The 20664-nt window shown below is 42.2% G+C and overlaps 2 protein-coding genes across 5 annotated transcripts in view; one reads left to right on the forward strand and one right to left on the reverse strand.

Annotated features, from left to right (window-relative positions):
- The window catches only part of CCDC175 (coiled-coil domain containing 175), a 97670-nt gene extending 83934 nt beyond the window's left edge, over positions 1-13736 (forward strand). The window contains exons 18-22 of the mRNA XM_045287629.1: positions 186-229; positions 1252-1411; positions 11540-11659; positions 12038-12915; positions 13281-13736. Coding sequence (XP_045143564.1) covers positions 186-229; positions 1252-1411; positions 11540-11649 — 314 coding nt within the window. The 3' untranslated portion in view covers positions 11650-11659; positions 12038-12915; positions 13281-13736. The remainder of the gene's footprint in view (positions 1-185; positions 230-1251; positions 1412-11539; positions 11660-12037; positions 12916-13280) is intronic.
- LOC101661462 (JNK1/MAPK8 associated membrane protein) lies at positions 11989-20650 on the reverse strand. Of its 4 annotated transcripts, none has more exons than XM_004698619.2 (7): positions 20575-20650; positions 18918-19009; positions 18312-18466; positions 17000-17206; positions 15847-16028; positions 14558-14634; positions 11989-12722 (listed from the first exon to the last, which is right to left on the reverse strand). In XM_004698619.2, the coding sequence occupies exons 1-7, from the start codon at positions 20576-20578 to the stop codon at positions 12504-12506; spliced, it is 936 nt and encodes a 311-aa protein (XP_004698676.1). In that variant the 5' UTR covers positions 20579-20650; the 3' UTR covers positions 11989-12503. The 4 variants fall into 4 exon arrangements, with proteins under 4 accessions (XP_004698676.1, XP_004698677.1, XP_045143670.1 ...); XM_004698620.2 differs by having other exon boundaries at positions 18918-18991; positions 20575-20644; XM_045287735.1 differs by lacking the exon at positions 20575-20650 and adding an exon at positions 20085-20304 and having other exon boundaries at positions 18918-18991.
- Between the last annotated feature and the right edge of the window lie 14 nt (positions 20651-20664).

Here is a 20664-nt window from a genome sequence, read left to right on the forward strand (position 1 = left end):
AAATGTTTTGAGAATGATGAGGGCAATGAATGTACAAATGTGCTTTACACAATTGATGTACGTATGGATTGTGATCAGAGTTGTATGATCCCCTAATAAACGATTAAAATAAAAACCCAAAAAAGAAAAGACATGCAATGTTCAGATTCTCAGTAATGTTTGCATTTCTCAAATCTTTATTTTAGAAAAATATATGAAATTGTGGGCTGAATTTAAGGCTGCAACTAAGGTGAGTTTTAAAATAAAATATTATCTCCATAAGTATCAAAATTGTTAAGAGAGAGAAGATTAGGGTTGGGGGTGGCTGAGAGCATTGGTGTGTCTACCACACATTAAAATACATGTGTACAAAGCTTTGTACTTCTGGAAACTGTCTTCCTCCTGTTGCAACACTTCAGCTAAAGTAAGCATGTCAACTTCCCCCTCAATGTTCAATGGGAGCACATTATGTTTTAAGACATAACTGCCAATTCTGAACTCCATTTTCATCCAAGTTCTATCAGTCAGGAAAGCCACTGCCATGCCTTTAGAGTTAGGTTGACTGGGATTAAAGTCCCATCTCTGCCACTTTATAAACACTTACCGATCGGTTGATATGGAATATGGAAGAATTTAGCAATGCCTTTTTTTTTCCAGAGGAAACTACTGAGGTTCACAGAGTTAAGTAAGTTGCTGAAGCCCCAAACGGTTGAGGAACTTATATAGATATGACTCAGATCCAGTCCCATTCCAAAGTGATTTCTCTCCAGCTATAAACCAGGCTGACCCACCTCTGGAGTTCCAGGCTGCTCTGAGTGAGCTGGCCACCACCCTCACCTGCCCAGTGGGCTTTTGAGTTCTGTGCGCGTTCCATGAAATCTGTTCATTGGATAATCCTTTGCTTGAGTTTTTCCTAGAACATTAGGATTTTGCTGTGTGTACACACCCATTTTGCAGCCCTGGTGGTGCTGCTGGGTAGGCATTGGACTGCTTACTGCAAATTGGCAATGTAGACACATCAATTGCTCCAGGAAGGGGCTGGGGAGGAGAAGGGAAGGGGGAGATGAAGCTGTCTACTTCTTTAAAGAGGAACAGCCTCAGAAACCCGATACAGGATCTCTGTGAGTTGGAATTAGTCCGGTAGCAATGAGTTGATACCAATATGGCATATATAATATTCTTGTTTTGAACATGAGCTGTTACTAAGTCACAATGATTTCAGTTTGTTACAATATATACTCATAAGCCCAAATTGTCTCCCCCCACCCCCAGGTGTTTGTGGATAGTGGTAAACAGATGATGCAAGAAATAAACGATCTAATAGAAAAGCTGTCTGAGAGAGACGAAAAAATTGAACGAATTGGTAGTTGGCTGCAAGGGAATCTTAACAAGCTGAGTGGACTGAGAGAATGGAAGTCATCTGAGGAACTAGGTAAAGAACTTCTCAGAACCCTTGGTAACATAAAACCTCCTCTATCGTACAGGAGCTGGTGACCCCAGGAGAAAAGGATAGAAAGGCCACTAAATAGTGTACAAATCTATCTACATAACATCTAAAATATGCATCTGAGCCCTGAACTCATTCACAGGGTTGACTGTTGTGGGTGGCCTGTTCCTTCCACACAGGTAACTGGGTTTTCATGGTAGCTACATTTTAACTTTTTTATGAGTGTGTTGTCTTTTTTTTTTTTTGCTTCTCATTTTAAACGTTTTCCAGGTAAATGTTTTTAAAACTCTCCTACACATGGTTTTCCTCTTTGTCACGGACTCTCTACCAAGTATAATGTTCTTCCTCTTCCGACAACATGCCCAAAGTACGTGAGATGATGTGTCACCATCCTCACTCCAAGAAGCATTCTGGTTGTACTTCTTCCAAAGCAGAAGGGATTATTCGTATGGTAGTTCATGGTAGACTCAATATTCACTACCACCATAATTCAAGGCATCAATTATCCTTGGATCTTCCTTATTTTATCCAGCATTCATTGGCTCCCTGAAATCTACCACCACCCTAGTGGAGAGACTAGTAAACATGAGCATTTGGGATTATTCGACTTTCTTTGAGCCACCTGCCATCTCCTAGTGTTTGAAGTTCCCCATTGAATAAATTCACCATGGAAGGACTTTTCTCTATGCAGTAAAAGAAGCCTTCCCGTGCTTTGACTGCCCTCTTCTGGGACAAAGGGGTCACTGCATCCCCTGTAGGCCCCGACAATGATTTTTGCAGTCGCTTCAGGAACATGGAGCACTTCTGTGCCTTGCACAGGACAGATGCTGGATAAGATCCAGTCCCTGAACCTCGAAGTGCACACACTGAGAAACAGACAAGTGACATTCCTCACATGGTGGATTCCTTCTAATAAGCAAACGTTTGTGATTACGAGAGGCTAAAGTCTAAGTGGGTGTTGGGAATACACAAAGATAGAGCTGGGCAGAAGCTTCACGTTGCCTGCCTGAGAGTCCGATGTGCTGAGCGCACACCACCTTGCCAGAGTGTGAAACAGACATGACAGAACATGAAAACAAAGATGACTACTTCTTAACCATTTCCCCAACATACAAGTAACATTTCTTTTTTTGTTTTTTGTTTTTAAATCGTTTTATTAGGGGCTCATACAACTCATCACAATCCATACATACATCAATTGTGTGAAGCACATTTGTACATTCATTGCCCTCATCCTTCTCAAAACATTTGCTCTCCACTTAAACCCCTGGCATTGGGTCCTCATTTTTCCCCTCCCTGCCCGCTCCCCCCTCCCTCATGAACCCTTGATAATTTATAAATTATTATTTTGTCATATCTTGCCTTGTCCGACATCTCCCTTCACCCACTTTTCTGTTGTCCGTCCCCCAGGGAGGAGGTTATATGTAGATCCTTGCAATCAGTCCCCCCTTTCCAAGTAACATTTCATGCATTTTAATAATTCAGTCCCATCAACACAATTGATCTCAGGACATTTTCTCTTCCTTTTACTTCTTGTTAGTTCCCCATTTCCCACCAACTTCCCCTGCTGTGTCCTTTTAAAACTATTAATCCAATTGCTGTCTCTATAGTTTTAGCTATCCTGGGTTTCACATATGGAAAAACATGTACGATAAAAAAACACACAAACCAATGGCTCAATGATGACGACAGAATGAAACATAGAAAACTTTGTTTTAGAAAACTGTTTAAATAGAAAACAAAGAAGAAAATATTTTAAAACTGGAATAATTACACACGGGATAGAGAGATCAGTGACTAGGTGTCACATTTTGACGTAACTGGGGCTGCAGTCACCCCCCTGCAATGTACTGTCTGAGAATGCGGCCTTTCCCATCACTGGTCCACAGGCTGAGAGGATTCGCCTGTGGCTTAATCTGCGTGGAGTACCATTCCAATAGGTTTGGGGCGTTCACTGTCATTCAGAATTTAAGCTCTTGGTTTGGATTTTATCATTTACAATTCTTGGAATATAGAGACTAGTGTGCTTTTTCTGTGTGGACCTAGCTGATGCCTCACTTAGATGGCTGGTTGTTTTAAGACAAGCCTGTAAGATCCCAGATACTATTCTTTCTGATAGCTGGGTACCATCTGATTTCTTCACCACGCTACATGCAATAGCACCCACATCTTCAGTCATCACTTCATGGGGGCAGGTATTGAGCAAGGCAATGGAAGATGGTTATGTGGGACCTTATTTTCTTTCTTGAAAGCAATGCATTAATTATTTGTGTGTACCTACACCATATAGCAATCTAACACAGATTTAAGTATTAAAAGGAATTTCGTTTTGAAATTTCAAGTCTTTGATATTATGCCATACAATTATAATTTATGTATTAACTGAATCGAATCCCTTTACTTGATATGGAGTCTACAGATTTTTTATTTTTTTAAACCCCTCTGTGATAAGTGGGTGAAGGTTTATAGAGATTATTATCTCTACCGTGAATGATCCATCCATACTTAGTTTCATCTCATTCATTGCAACCTCCTTGATGTGGCATCCCTTATTCTATTTCCTCCTGGGGCTCATTTCCACTCCTGCTTTCTTCTTAACCCTCCTGAACTTTGCCTTTGAGTCAGTGATGCACTTTTGATCCAAGGACTGACTGTTCTTAATTGCACTTCACTGGTATTAGTGTTCTGATTATGGATGATGTGTTGTTTGGCTGAAAATTAAGCCGTGGGGATGAGTTCATTTCCAGACCTGAATGGTGACTGAAGGCCACAGTTTCCACTAGCCTCTATCTGACCAATAAGCCTGGTCCCTTTCATGGTTTATAGTTCCACTGTTTGCCTCCCACGCTATCCATGACCTACTATTGTAATCCCTTTCAGAGCAGTTGGTAGTGGTAGCCGAGCACCATCTAGTTCTTCTGGTCTCAGGGTCGTAGAAACTGATGTTTGTCATCCTGCTCCATTGGATTGTTTCTATGTCTCTTCAATTTCCACCATTCTTCTTTTCTCCAGACAGGGAGAGACCCATAGTGGCCACTTAGCCACTTTCACAGCCCTGCTTGTGATTCACCAAAGTGGATGTAGAACATTGTCTTTGTGGATAATTGGCTTTGATGTCCTTCAAAACCGTTCCTGAGACCAGACCCAGGGACTCATTCCTTCAAGATGTTTGGTTGTGTTCAAGAAATTTTCATAGCTTTGCCTCTTGTACATGAAAATCTCTTCTTGACTTTTTACAATAGTGATTTCATACAGGATTTGTCTTTTTTGCAATGACTGATTCCACTCAACAAGAAGCCCCGATGTTGTAGTGGTTACACATTTGGCTGCTAACCACAAGGTTAGCAGTTTGAAACCACCAGCTGCTCTGTGGGACAAAGATGAGGCTTTCTACTTCTGTAAGGAGTTACTCCCGGAAACGCAGAGGAGCAGTTCAACTCTGTCCTTAGGCTCTCAATGAGTCAAGATTGACTCGACAGCAGCGAGTTACAACACCTGCAGGTTCATCCATGTGATGAGGTGTTTCCCAGAGTCAGTGTTAGTCCTGGTGGATAGACAGCATCCCACAGTGGGTCTGTACCAGTCTCCCCATTTTCTTTTTTGCTATTGTGAATAGTGCTTTGAACATGGATGTGCATTTGTCTACGTGTTCCATTCGTCTGTGGCCCTATTTCTTGAGGGCATGTACTAAGTGGAGGGACTGCTGAATCCCAAACCTTTGAGGAGTACCACACTGCCTCCCACAGTGATTGTACGTTTTACAGCCCACCAACCAGGTGAGGGTTCCAATTTCAGAAGCTCATGTAGATCCAGGGAACTATTAAACTTAAGGACAGATAATAATTTCCTTTGTTATAGCTTGGTTATTGTGATTGGAAAGGACTTGATACAACTATTCATATTTAATTCTGGGGTGAAAAACAACCAACCAACCAAAGTCTGAGTCACACAACTGAAGTGAGAAGGCCTCCTGGTGGAGTGATTAAGTGCTTGGCTACTGGCCAAAAGGGTGGCAGTTCAGCCCCACTAACTGCTCTGCTGGAAAACATGTGTCCAGTCTCCTTCCATAAAGACTACAGCTTTGGAGAGCCTACTTGGCCGTTCTCCTGTGCCTATAAGGTTGCCAACTCAGGGTCAACTCCATGGCAGTGTTTTGTTTTTATATAATTAAAGCAGAATGAAAAGTTTTTTAAAAGGATTGGCCCAGACATGAAATTATCTCCTGGAACAATTAAGAGCTGAACTTGGAAGAGTTTAGAACAGTAGTTCTCAATCATGGCTGCTCATTAGAATCACCTGGAGGTTTTTCACTCACCAGGGCTCAGAATGGATCCCTATCAGGAACATAAAAAAATCTCTCGATGTGTCCCAGGCATACTTGCAAAACTCCCCAAAGGTGGCCCCCAAGTGCAAGTAAATCTGCAAACCAATGGCTTTAGATAAACATGTGACAATACAGCTGCCAAATTTATCATTTGACTCAAAGAATACAATGTCTTGACTTTCAAATGACCTCGCCAGCACTGGCCAGCAAAAATAACTATTACAAAATAGCAGTGATAACTGAAAATGCTAGGAAGACTTAAGTCACAATTTAACAAAGCTGCCCTGAGAAGCTTGTTACTGTGTTTTAGTGACCACATGTTTTGTATTCTATAATGAACAACTGCAGTTGTTATGAATTGTTCTCGTCTTAGAAAGCAAATTAAAAATGCTGCTATGCATTTAGTCCTGAAATTCTTTGCTTCTAAGGGTTTGTAATCCCAATTATTTGCACATTTTCTCTTTTTGCATATATATTTTTCTGCTAGATGAAGATATCAGAAGATAATTGTTAAGACGATTCCCAATGAATATTTGGGCCAAAAGATGAGTCCTGGTAATCAGACACGTCCTCTTAGTTTTCCTCCTCAAATTATACGACTGTCTAATTAACGATTCTCTAGGCAACACAGAATTTTAACAGGCACTACTAACTACCTAAACCTGTGTAAACTACAAATAGTTAACATTTTTTTAATAATCATTTTATTAGGGGCTCATACAACTCATCACAATCCGTACATACATCATTTGTGTCCAGCACATTAGTACATATGTTGACTTCATCATTCTCACAACACCTGCTTTCCACTTGAGCCCTTGGTATCAGCTCCTCATTTTTCCCCCTCCCTCCGCACTCCCCCCTTCTCCTGAACCCTTGATAATTTATAAATTATTTTATCATATCTTACCCCATCTGACGTCTCCCTCACCCCCTTCTCCGCTGTCCGTCCCCCAGGGAGGAGGCCATATGTACACCTTGTCTTCTGTTCCCCCTTTCTCCCTCACCTTCCCTCCACCCTCCCGCTATCGCCACTCTCTCCACTGGTCCTGGGGGGTTCATCTGTCCTGGGTTCACTGTATTTCCAGTTCCTGTCTGTGCCAGTGTACATCCTCCAGTCCAGTCGGATATGTAAGGTAGAATTGAGATCATGGTAGTGGGGTGGAGGAAGCATTTAAGAACTAGAGGAAAATTGCATATTTCATCATTACTACACTGCACTCTGATTGGCTCATCTCCTCCCCGCAGCCCTTCTGCAAGGGGATGCCCAATTTCCCCCGGATGGGCCCTGGGTTGTCCCCACTCTGCACTCCCCCTATTTCACAATGTTATGATTTTTTTTTTTTTTTTTGGTCTTTGATGCCTGATACCTGATCCCTTCGCTGCTGTGTCATCTTACAGGCTGGTGTGCCTCTTCCATGTGGGCTTTGTTGTTTCTCAGTTAGATGGCCCCTTGTTTATCTTCCAGCATGTGGGACCCCAGATTCTATGTAATTTGACAGCTTGGCACCATCAGCTTTCTTCACATTTGCTTATGTACCCGCTTTGTCTTCAGCATTCATGTTGGGGTAGGCTGATGTGCTTCTTCCTTGAGGGTTTTGTTGTTTCTTAATTAGATGGCCGCCTGTTTGTCTTCAAGCCTTTAAGACCCCAGATGCTATATCATTTGATAGCTGGGCACCATCTGCTTTCTTCACCATTTTTGCTAATGCCCCCCCTTTGTCCTCAGCGATCTAGTAGGGACAGGCTGGTGTGCTTCTTCCGTGTGGGTTTTGTTGTCTCTCAGCTAGATGGCTGCTTGTTTATCTTCAGGTCTTTAAGGCTTCAGGTGCTATATCTTTTGGTAGCTGGGCACCATCAGCTTTCTTTACCATATTTGCTTGTTGCACCCATTGTCTTCAGTGACTTCAGGTGTTATATCTTTTGGTTGCCAAGCACCATCTGCTTTCTTCACCATATTTTCTTGTGTACCCATTGTCTTCAGCGATCCTGCCAGGCAGGTGAGCATCTCAGACTGCCGAATTGTTAGAACAAAGTGTTCGTGTGTTGAGGGAGTACTTGTGCAGGGGCCCACTGTCCATCTGTTTTCTTAATACTCAACCTATAAATATATGTACATAGATCTATTTCCCCCTCGTCATATATAAATATATTTACATCTTTATATGCCTGTATTTACATCTCTATGACTACCCTTTGCCTCCTAGTTCTTTCCTTTATTTCTTTGTACTTTCCTCTTGTTCCACTATCATATTCTGCCTTCATTTGGGTTTTAGGCATTCCTCTCGGTTACATTGCCCTCGATCCAGCCCTGCAAGCCCTCCTGCACCCTCCTTGACATTGATTTTGGATGACTTGTTGTTCCCTTGTCCCTGTGCTTGTTAACACTCTCTTCCTTTCCCCGCCTCCACTACCCCCATGTTCCCCGGATCTGTCATCCCGTTGTTCTCTCTGTGGCTTGTTTATTCCACCTATCCCTTCCAGGTAGACATGCTATGTACCATCACCAGACTGAGTGCAATGAAGCGACAACAGAAAGTAAACAATGGCTGCAACTACAACACACACACACACACACACACACACACATAACCGTATGAATAGTTCCGTGTCTGTTTGTTTTCCTTCACATGTGCTTTCCAGTCATGTCTGGTGGGGAGCCATGCCCTGGCACCACCTCTATCCCTGGGGACCTCACCGCTCTGTTCCCCCTGCTGCTCTGATGCATGCCCCCAGAGGCTGGTGTTCCGTGTGGTGAGCTCATGGTGGGCACAATTCCTGCCGTTTGTCTCCAGTGGTGCCATGGGTCAACGAGGAACGCTGTGTCCCGTGGTGGGGCTGACCCTGTGGTCATCTTCATGCATCGCTGTTCTGAACAGGCACATTGTCCCCAGGGTCCGGCAAGCCAGGATGTGCTCCACTTTTTCCTTTTCTCCCCCTTCCCCCCTCATTGGCTCACATGCGCTCCCACCAGATCAGTCCAGTCCCCCTTCCCCTCTTCCGGAGCTGCAGCTTCAGTGCTGTCCTCTGAAGTGAATTCCCCCTGGGGGAGGGGTGGTGTCGTGCACCCAGTTGGTAATGGGGCCGGCCTCTCAGGCCTCTCCATCGGTTCCGGCTTCATGACAGTGTGTTGTGTTCCTGTCTTGGCGCTCCAGGTTGAAGTCTGGTCCCTCTTTCCCTGTGGAGACACAATAGATACCCTTCCCCTGTGTGGGTAAGTGCCCTGTTACCCATACCTTTTCCCATCCTTCCTTTTAAAGGGTGTCTTTTTGCCATTGACTACCACATTGGCTGTTGGTTTTTCATATATAGCTTGTATTGTATTGAGGAATTTTCCTTCCATTCCTATCTTCTTGAGGGTCTTAAACATGAATTGTTGTTGGATGTTGTTGAACGCTTTTTCTGCATCTATTGCTATCATGTGGTTCTTATATTTCTTCATTTCAATGTGACGAATAATACTTACGGTCTTTTGTATGTTGAACCATCCCTGCATCCCTGGTGTGAATCTCACTTGGTCATGATGAATTATTTGTTTTATATATTTTTATGTTCTCTTAGCTAGTATTTTGTTAAGGATTTTTGCATCGATATTCATTAGGGAAATTGTTCTGTAGTTCTCAATTATTGTGGGATCCTTGCCTGGTTTAGTATCAGAGTTATACTTGCTTTGTAGAAGGAATTTGGGAGTTTGCCATCTTTTTCTATGTTCTGGAAGAGTTTGTGTAGGATTGGTGTCCGCTCTTCCCTGAATGCTTGATAAAATTCACCCGTGAAACCATCTGGTCCTGGGGCCTTCTTAGTTTTTAATTCTTTGATAGCCTTGTCTATTTCTTCTACTGAAAAGTGTCTGTTGAGGTTTTTGATGGCCATTGGGGATAATCTGGGGAGGGATTATTTTTCCAAGAATTCATCCATGTCTTCCAAGTTTTTTAATTCATTGGAGTACAGTCCTTCATAGTACTGTGTAATTATCCTTTTGATTTCACTATGATCCATTGTAATATTCCCTCTTTCATCCCTCATCCTTGCTATTGAAATGCGTTCCTTCCTTTCTTTGGTCAAATTCGCGAGAGGTTTGTCGATTCGATTTATCCGTTCGAAGAACCAATTTTTAGCAGCATTGCTTTTTTCCATAGTTTTCTTTTTCTCTCGCCTGAATCTGATCTAATTCTTATTTCTTTTCTTTTTACTGTTCGTTGGATTTTCTTGCTGACTCCGCTCTAGTTGCTGTAAATTTTGTGTCAGTGTATCAGTCATATGCCTCTCTTCCTCCTTTACGTGTGCATGTAATGCTATGAGACTTCCTCTGATGACTACTTTTGCTGTGGCCCATAAGTTTTGGTATGTCGTGTTTCTATTCTCGTTGGTTTCTAGAAATATCCTAATTTCATCTTTGATCTGAGCCAGTATGCTCTCCTTTTGCAATAGAGTTATTCATTCTCCAATGGTTTGCCCTTACTTTCTTTACCTTCCTTTGATTTATTTCCAATCTTATGGCACAGTGGTCAGAGAGAGAGGTCCGTGAGTTTGCTGTTAGTTTTTGTTATCTCACCCTTTGACTACTGTATTTCCCTTTGGTGCATAGCCTTTAATTCCTCTATCATTTCATCCTTTTTCTGTAATGCTTCCCTCATGTCCTGTATGGCTCCAAGCAGCATTCTGATTTCTTTCTGTGGGAGGTCAACCTCTGCCTTTTCTCTGACTGCTGTTAGGTCCAGGTGGTCCTCTGGCATTGGATTTTGTTTCTCTTTTCTTGTTGAAGCTGTGGAAGCAGCTTGCTGGTTTTTGTTCGATTTGTGGTCACTTGGTGCCATTTTCCCGGGTGTCTCAGAGCCCTGAGCTCTTTGCGAGGTGGGTGCTTCAGCAGGCTGCCTTTAGCCCACTGCCTTGAGGGGCCATGTTTCACCTTTGGCCCTCTCGTCTTCTATGGTTTGTACTCCAGCCACCTTCAGGTCTCCTTAGGGGCTGTTTGCAGCTGTGCCAGCTGCGGTCTGATAGAAGGCATTGGTTCCAGTGCAGCGGGGAGCGTGTTTAGGGGATGGGTTGGGGATTGGGTGACCTGTTTCTGGCTAGGGTCACTTCCCTCAGGTAGGCAGGTGGGAGGGGGACTGCGACTGGTGTGCAAATGCACTGCTTGGAGCCCAAAGGGTGGGACCGAGTGAGAAGAGGTTTGGGTTCCTATGCTGCAGCTGCAGAAAGTTCTGCCAGACTTGGGTTGTCTGCCTGGCTGGCCTGAAGCAGTGTGTGGCAGCATGTGGATCTCGGAGTGCGCGTGTGTCCCCGCGCGCATACACACAACACGCACGCACGCACACACGCAGGTCTGATAAGCGGTTTGCGTGGAGCCCAGAGGCTCAGTCTCTGCCTTCTGCCTGGCTGTGGCGCTGGGAGCGCACCTCCAGGGGGGAGGGTCTGGCCTGGTGGACCGCGAGGGGTGCCCGGATGGGGCCCGAATCTGCAGGGGGTCGGGGGCATGCGGGTTGGAGCACACACAAGGCCCGGGTTCCCTGATGCAGGGTGGGGGTTACTGACTGGCAGTTTTGCACGGAGTGCCGAGGCGGGCGCAGCCTCCTGGCTTGCCTTGTGGCACAGGTCCCAGCAGAGCAGGCACGTGGAGTGCTGGCTATGGGTGGGAGTCCACCGCTGGGTCGGAGAGAGGCTCTGAATGGTCTTGGGAAACGAACACATTTGGTACCCCTACTCCGCCCCCAACTCTCCCAGCGTGAGCTACCTATCTGGCGGCCATCTTCCCGGGATCCTCTAACATTTTATTTTTATCCTTGTAGAAAAGGAGAGCCCTAGTCCCTCTAAAAGACTGCGTTTCCGAATGCAGTGTGGTGTGGACGAGACAGTGATCAGCACACCAACTTCTAGGAAGTCAAACGACATGACCTAAACTACAGACAGTAAGTGCACGTTCCTTCATGCAGAGTACTTGTTAATGGAAGTCATGGAAGTTTGAAATGTAATGCCCTCCCCTAGCCCCACCCAAAAGAACAGCAAATAACCTATTAAACAATACAATTGGATGTCGGGATCAGTAAACATGGCGTGTATCTATATTCTTCCAAAATGAGATATATGAGGGGACTTCAAAAAGTTCCAAGAAAAACAGAATGGAAAGTTATGGATTTTTTCCATGAATTTTAAAAGCCCTTTCATATGTGAGGCGTTCATCTTACGAAGTATTTAGACTTTTTCCTGCAAAAAACCCACACAAACAAACGTCAGAACATTGAGGTTTTTATAGAATGAAGCCTTTAATTTTGTGTTTTTCTTTTCAGGTACAACAATCTGAACACGTCTCCTACCACATTATCTGAACAGAAGGCCTGTCACATAGAAACTATGCTCTATTTTTACATATCAAAATACTGTATTGGCGAAAATAAAGCCCAACATAGTTTATTTCCATGTTTGCTATCAGATGACTCGTTGTGGGTGTGCAATCACGGCGCTGCTGACTGCAGGCTACACTTCAGGTCTGTCCTCATTTGAAAGCACAGACAGAGAGCTACGCTGTAGATGCAGAAATATGACTGCCCTAAAACTAACTGAGCAGTCGAGAAAGGCTCCTTGGGAAGCTTCTAGTGTAAAATAGCACATGGAACAAATAGTCAAAAAACATTACGATATACTGATGATCTTATGCCCATGTGTGGCCGAGAGTACTGATACTTTTTTAAAGATTTCTTTACATTTCCACTAAGAACACTTTAGATTTTTTTTTTTTTTTTTGGCATTTTACATTCAGTGACCATTGGCTCCTTCTGAGAGTATCCGAGAAGGCTCGGTAAATCTGGCGGTGAACAAGTAAAACAGCGCTGGTGTCGGTACCAAGGCTAAAAGAGGTAAGTCTTGTTCCAGCTTGTCCACTCTGGAAATGGAGATGATCCCATAGGCATGGAGCAACCAGTGGCTGAAGAGAACAACAAGCCTTTTCTTCCTCACCAGAAGATCATAGCAGTTCTAGAGGGTTTAAGAGAAAAATGAGAAAATTACCAGGCTGAATCAGCTAGATGTTATATCTTAATGTAAAATATGTCATTTCTTTTCAGACAGGACCAAAGCCTGAGACCCACATATGCTTGAGCTAAAAGGGACTTATCACCTTTCGCAAATGAGAAAACTGAGGTCCCCCAGTCACATCTGTTGCACACAGGTAACACAACCACATCAACAGTAGTGCCAAGACAAACTCATGTCTCTAAGCCCTGGGTTCAGGTTCTGGGAAGTCCAATTTCCTTAACCTTCCTGAAGTGTTGCTGCTAGAAGAATGGACATGTGACTATTCTGATTTCCTTTCTTTATGAAGAGGGGGTTTTCAGACAGTTTGAGGCATAATGGAATTAAAAGAGAATACAACTTCTCTATGAACCCTCTGAAACCCCCTCATACTTCACTAGAATATCCAATAGGAAAGACCAAACCATTATAAAAGAAATGAGTTATAAAACACACAAAAATGTGGCTTGAATAGGCTATCGCCTTTCTCTTATCATGAAATGACTATGAACTCTCCTACAGGTAGATACTTCTTGATTCAAGTGTGAAGAACTAGCTGAAGCACATAATCATTTTCTACAGAAGAGATTCACAGGGGACAGAAACGTAAGTTGCATATGAATTTAGCAGTGGGAAAAAACCCACCCCAGCGCATAGAGACCACAGTGGGCAGAGGAGAACTGCCCAGAGGGTTTCCAAGGCTGCCAATCTACAAAGCAGCGTTCTCTGCGGAGGGGCTGAGGACCTCCAGCTCCTGACTCTCTGGTTAGCAGGTGATCACTTTTAACCACTGCCCCACCAGTTCTTAGGAAATCTTAACTACCAAAAGGAGTTTGAATCCAAGAGACCAGACTCACTGACAGAGTTGAACTGTCCCTGTGTATTTCCGAGTCTGTAAGCCTCATCTTTCTGCATTTTATTCAAATATCTAATAATTTAGCCCCTCAAAGCTTTCTCTTGAATTGCTGAAGGTATAAAAGCCAGTTTATCTTTAGCTCGTAATTAAATTAGTATTAATTATGCAATATTAACTGTATAAATATAAATTATACACTGTCAATTAAAGATTATGAAGGAGAATTAGGGCAGTCTATAACGGATAACATCTGAATAATCACAATAAGAATATTCGGGGCAGTTCCTCTGATTATCCAACCTAAAGGTCACTATGATCTTGCACTTGTCTTTTTTTTTCTCTCTCACTAGAAAATGGAGTTACAAGTGAATGGAATTTTTCCATGAACTTTTTGAAGTCCTTTGCACGCAATATAAACGGTGGCATTAACAGCCACCAATCCAAAGTATCTACAACTCATTTTCTGTGGGCTGAGCTGTTTTATTGACAAGAGTTGTGAGACAGCAGTTTAAAGTGGTGATAGGCACTAGGTTAGCAAGCATAGTGGTATGAAGAATTTAGTCTTGAAATAAAAGGTTATAACAGTGGCCTTCCATTGAAATAGAGACAAAGAGAACAGCAACAGAAGTAATGTCTATTAATGCCATCTCCAATCATCAAAATATTTAATCAAGGAAAGTAAATTGGCGACAAACTACAGAAGGGTATGGGGCACAATGAAACATATCAGATAACTTAATTCACTATTTCTGTAATCTTCCATGCAAAATATATGGCCATTACATATTTTCATAAGCCAATGAGCTAAAAGCTATCGACTGGCTTATCAATTAGCCAAGTACTACTAAAACTATCAGCTGTCACATATCATATGTACTATTCCTATATCAATTATTTAAAAAAAACTCTTAAAAATCTTAATGGAAGTGAAAATATCTCCTACCTCTATTTCAGAAGCCGACATGTACACTGCCAGAGTAACCAGAGATAACACTAATATAATGTATGGAAAGGCATAATCTGAAAGGCAAATACTGGTATTATGTTGTAAATTAAAACAAATTTTCTGAACAAACCATCAAAACCCCCAAACAATATATGTAACTTCTCCCTAGATTAAAGCTTCTCTAAACAATCTACATAAGCCCTGATGACCCAAGTCAGCAGATGTTCCTTTAAAGGACGAAGTGTAAGTACTTTGGGCTTTGTCACAAGAGGGAGAGAAGTGATAAATGCTTGGTGCTGTGTTCCAATAAAACTTTAAGGACACTAACATTTGGATTTCACATGCCAAGAAGTATTATTTTTCTTCAACTGCTAAAAAAGGTCAAAACCGTCTTTAGTTCATGCCCAGCTTTGCAGACCCCTGCCCAAAGACATCTATTATACAAAAAGAATGACCTTATTTTTGTGTAGAAGTAGCAATTCTATACCAATCTCCTTCTAAAGGGGCTCTAGGTGGACTGGAACCTCCAAGTTCAGGTTAGCAGCTGAGCTTGTTTGCTGTTTACAGCACCGAGGAACACCCTTTGAGTGGATTCCTAATCAGACATTCTAGGGCAGAGTAGACTGGCCCAAAGGGGTTCTTAGATTGTAGTATCTCCTACAGCTTAAGTTAGAAGGACAACAGACCTCTGCCTAGTCTCCAATCTCTTCCCTAGGGCTCACTCTCAGTTCCTATCTTAGATCCAAATTATATTACCCAACTACATAGATGCATAAGCTCAAACGACCTCACAATGTTCCTTGTTTACCCAAGTACTATACCATGTCTTTGCTGATTTTATCTCCGAGTAGTCTGGTGACTCAACAGAGTAAAACAGTCATTTTTAAAAGTTCACATTCAGTCTGATTGGTTACTGAACAATTAAAAAATAAAGGGGCCTGTTAAATTAAAGGCCCCTTTAAGAATCTTTCACTGTATCTAAAATGATTTCCTAGAAGAACTGAGAAATCTGCTTAACCTAATACTAAAAGTCATATACTACTGAGAGTAATTTCCACAGATCACATGCAAAAAACAGCTTTTGCTTTTCAACTTATCCTCAGGTTCTTTTAAGCCTGTGTTTCAAGCTGTCCAAGATTATTTTTGTAAGTCTGACATGTTTTAGCACAAATATAAGACTTGTTTTCAAATATATTTTTTAAATCTTCAACATTAAATTCAGAGGAAATATTGTTTATCACATATAATAATACATGCACTTGATTCATTATAGCATGCACACTTACATAAAAGGCCTCCTCCAACTGCCTGGAGCACAGTTACAATTGGGAAGAAGTAAAGTGCAGCATAAATACTTTTAAATCGATCGGACTTCCCTAGCCCACAGGCAATCTTCTTTACCAGAAGAGGCCGGAGCAGCATCATTAACACCAAGCAGAATGCGTAATAGATAAATACAATTGTGTAGCTGTAAAATAAACCAGGAAAATTTAAACATGAAAAATAGTTTTGAAACATACAAAAATACTAAATACTTTTGCTCTTGAATACTCTTTAATAAAAGGTCTTAAAACAGGTCCAAAAAAGGGTATTACAAGCCTCCCCATTAAGATGTTCAGCCGAGTAAAGTGTTGGCCAATCAGATTTCATGCACTGTACTGCCAGCGAATATGTACCAGGGTTCCTGCCCTAGGGATCAAGGGCACAGAAAATTCTAGAAACAAACTTTTATTGTTTTATTACTAACAAAGAAAAACTGGGGGGAAATAGTCAACAATAGGCAAATGGGTAAATTTTATAGTACAATCATGCAGGAATACTGTACAGCTATGAAAGAAATGCTAATGATCAAAGTGTGTACATTAACCTAGTATGTTCATCAGGTTACAAAATGATGTGTATAATATAACCTACATATTCTTTCAAAATTACTCACACATATATAAAACAAAATAGTTAGCAGTGGTTATCTTGACTGGTAGGACAGAGCTGACATCCTGAATCCCGAGGTTTCTAGGCAGGAAAAGGATAGATGTAGCCTCAAACTTCACTGTTTGGAACATCATTTTCTACCTATTCACGGTCTCTGAATTTTGGGGTTGTCGAGAACAATGTGCTCATGGTGATTAAGTCTACTTCTGGCCAAAGTCCATAATCTTGTCTGTATGCTAGATAGCAGTGCATCTCTGCTATGTTGAAAGTATTTTACCTTCTAAGCTTTTTAAAAAAACTCTAAGACACATACATTGCTGATTTTAGAAGGGTTTCTACACAAAAATAGTTTCACATCTATGATAGGATGCATTCCTATTTATTTTCCTTTTTAGACTACATTAGGTATGACTTTCAGTGCCAGTAAGATATTTTAGAATGTTCACCAATAAAATCTAAAATCAGCTTCACAGATTTTAAACAGCAATCTGAAGGCTCACTACTCACAGTGGGTAAACAGCTTCATGCGTACAGTGCACGGTGGTGACATAATCTGGGCTTGGGTTGTACAGCATCGTGTACCAATCAGAAAGCATCAGGACCCGACACGAACGGATCTGAAGAACACCAACAGGCTCACTCACAAGGAGCGTGATAACAGCTGCCACGCTGCATTCCAGTAAGGCGGTGATATGCTGGAAAAGGGCACTGGAACTAGAGTGGTAAAAGAAAGACAAAATTAACAACAAATTCCAGTATTTAAAATATTCTAAATAGGTGAGAAAAGCCAATATATGAAAACTACTATCTAAATGTGTAACAGAAGAGCAGAAATTAGACTTATCCATAGTTTGTCAAGATACTGAGAAAATATTAAAAACTTCCTAATGTTACCTATCACCTGCATTATCTTAACATAAAATACATAAGATTGTTATGTGTTTTAATGTACAATAAATCTCAAGAGTCCCTATATAACCCATTAATTAGCATATTGTTAATTAATATATCTACCTCTGATTCCCTCCACCCCATATCCATCTTTCCCCCAAAGGTAATCATTTCACTGTTGTTGTATTTAATCATTTTTATGGGGGGCTCGTACAACTCTTAGCACAATCCATCCATCGTGTCAAGCACGTTTGCTGCCCTCATCATTCTCAAAACATTTACTTCCTACTTGAGCCCTTGGTATCAGTTCCTCATTTTTATTAAAGTTTTTATTCCAAATAAATTTGTTTCAAACCCACTGTTTAGTTTTTGTTATTTCTGAACTTTGTACAATGGCATCCCACTAATGTAAATCTTCTGGGATCCTTTCCCCTATTCCAAATTACATTTCCCTGGTCATATCTAAATCTTTAATTCGTGTGGAATGCACTTACATATAGAATGTATGGTAAAATCTAACCTTAGATTGTCCAGCTGGGATACCCATCATCTCAGCCCCATGTTAGGTCTGGTCATTCGGGTCTACTTTTCGGCTATTTTGTCCTTGGGGTCCATTTATCTAACCTTGAGATAACCTTTTATAATAATACCTGCTGCTGTTTTGTTGTTATTGAGAAAACCAGTTAGGGGCATACTTGATAAATAGAAAAATATTCCTTGAATATTATTTAAAGTAAAGCAAACACAGGGTAACTAGCTTCTTATTAATTTAAATTACGGAGGCATGGCTTAGGATAAAAGTAATCAGAATACAAGGAAAAATAGGCGTACTACCCTTAAAACCAAAAAACAATTACTTGAAAAGGTCTTCTAGATGATAATTATTCTAACATGAGTCCACCCAGATACACACACAGGAAGTGCTGACCTCTTCTTCCCCGAGTGCCACTCAATGAAGAACCAATGCAGAACAAGAGGCAGCATGGCCATAAACCCAAGGTAGAGCCAGTCATAAAGTTCTGGAGACTCTGTGCAAGGCTGGCAATGTTTCTGTGCATTTGTTCTCTGTCCTCTTGGGCACACCTATAATGTATGAAAACAATACTGTAGATATTCTCTTACAACACTAATGCCTCCAAAGATCGTTTAAACATCTAAATTTTTATGTGTGGCCTTTAGGACTCGAAGAAGCAGGATAAGAAAAACAAACAAAACCCATTGTATTTAATATAACTAAGTTAATAAAACTGACTATTGAATGACTGTTTTAATTAAATGGAAAGCCTACTTATTCACACTGTATAAAAATAACTGTAAATATTCTGTATTTATAAAGCTAGCTTACTTGTCCAAGTCAATGTGCTAAATTATTATATATTGTACTACTGATGATCAGGAAAACACAAAGAAGAATTTTATTAATGTCCCCCTAGTTATCCTTTTATGGAAGTAGTGAGAATATTTTTAATATTACACATATGAAAACATTTCAAAATCAAACAGATTTAAAAATAAAGTAACATACAAGACTTACCCCACATTCTCCATAAACTTCAGTTGAGCTATTTTTAAATAACAGGGTCTTCCCACAATAAAGTCCGAGGCATGCTGGTTGAATATCGACAGCTTTTTAAAAACAAATGTCAGTATAGTAACATCTCTTGTAATTATACAAAAATCAATAAAAGTGCAATAAGAGCTGAAGCACTTGGCAAGAATCTCAAAAGTTTCAATTTTACAAATGATGTATTAGACAAAAGTCCTGATGCATTCAATTTTAAATTTGTATTTCTGGTTTTATACTCTGGCACTGCAATTATCCGGCTTTTTTTTAGTGTCTTAACTGAAGAACGGATACAGAGCACGTCCTTTTGCCTACACACACCAACCCTCTCGTCAAGGTCCTTTATACAAACCACATTTTAGTGTCAAGAAAGGAGACAGAACATGAGCTCAGAAGAAAAAATAGATGTTTGAAGTAAATAAAACCCCTTTTATGTGGGGGATGGCAGGTGACAATCACATCAATGGCAGTCCATGGGCCTCGAACCAGCATGCATGCCAGCCACTTCTTTAAGAATTAACCCCCTGATCTCAAGGCACACAGAAAACAGAAAGCAGCTTTACTTTACAAAAACTAAGTAAGATATTCAGAGACAGGCGTATTGTCTTTGACGTCATCAACAGGGAAGCTACTGAAGGAGTTTTGGGCAATGAGAGCTGACTTCCCAAACTCACTGATGCCAACATGCGTTCTGAGTGCCTGAGTTCACGGGCTAGGATGCACCGAGGAGCAAGACGGGGGAGTCTCTTCCCGAAGGACCTACAGCATCGTGTGGGATAAATGCAAAATCACTGCGGCCAAGAGGTGAATGAGTCTGGAAAATAAAGACTCGTTTTAGGACTCTGGGACACTATGGCCCCATTTCTTCCTGCAGTCACAGTCCAGCGAGGCTGCCTGCCAGGCCCCCGCTGCCCTTTCTCCTGTCACATGTTAAAGAGAGTTCATTTCTTTCTCCTTGTGCCCTGGGAGTGAGAAATAGCACGGACGACAGTGTCCGAAGCTCAAATATATTCACTTTCATCAAATGTTCACGTCTTTGCCTCACTTGACACTATTTCAAAGGCAGGAAAAAAGGCCTTGGAAGACTCGGGAGCTGCTGCCATAGGGGCTTTGCACCATATGATGTCTCAAACTCACCGGCGTTCAATCTAATATAATCCATTAAAAAATCCATACAATCAACTGACAGCTCCAGGTCATCACTGTCCCATCAGAGCCGGGGTCCCTGCGTCCACTCCATTTCCCTGGCGGGTCCTCTAGGGGAGGGCGGCACAAGGTAAGCCCTTCCCTCTCCGGATCCCTCTGCAAACGACCCCAGACAGGTACTGCCGGGGGACACCAGACTCCGTCCCCCGCACACTTCTGAAGCCAACCTCGCGAAGGGGCTTCCTCCACGCGGCACAAAGGAATTTCCAAGGAGACGACCACAAAGCAGTGGCCTTTCCCCGACGCGGCCCGTCCAGGGCAGACACCACCGCCCGCCCCACCCCCGGGGGGAGGAGGCCCGGGGCTCCGCGGAGGGCGGGCTGCGAGCACCGGGCGAGGACGCGCCCGACCCGACGCCCAGCTGAGGGCCGGCAGCGGACGGAAAGCAGCAGGAATTGGAGCAAAACTATCCAGCACTCACCCATTGGCCGCTCGAAGGCTTCCCTCCCGAACCGGGAAGCTCCGAGATCAGCCGAGCCTGCCGCAGGGTCGGAACATCCGGGCCACCGCG

The sequence above is a fragment of the Echinops telfairi genome, unplaced genomic scaffold (genome assembly GCF_000313985.2).
Source record: "Echinops telfairi isolate 266 unplaced genomic scaffold, ASM31398v2 ScPeMD7_18;HRSCAF=68, whole genome shotgun sequence".
NCBI lineage: Eukaryota > Metazoa > Chordata > Mammalia > Afrosoricida > Tenrecidae > Echinops > Echinops telfairi.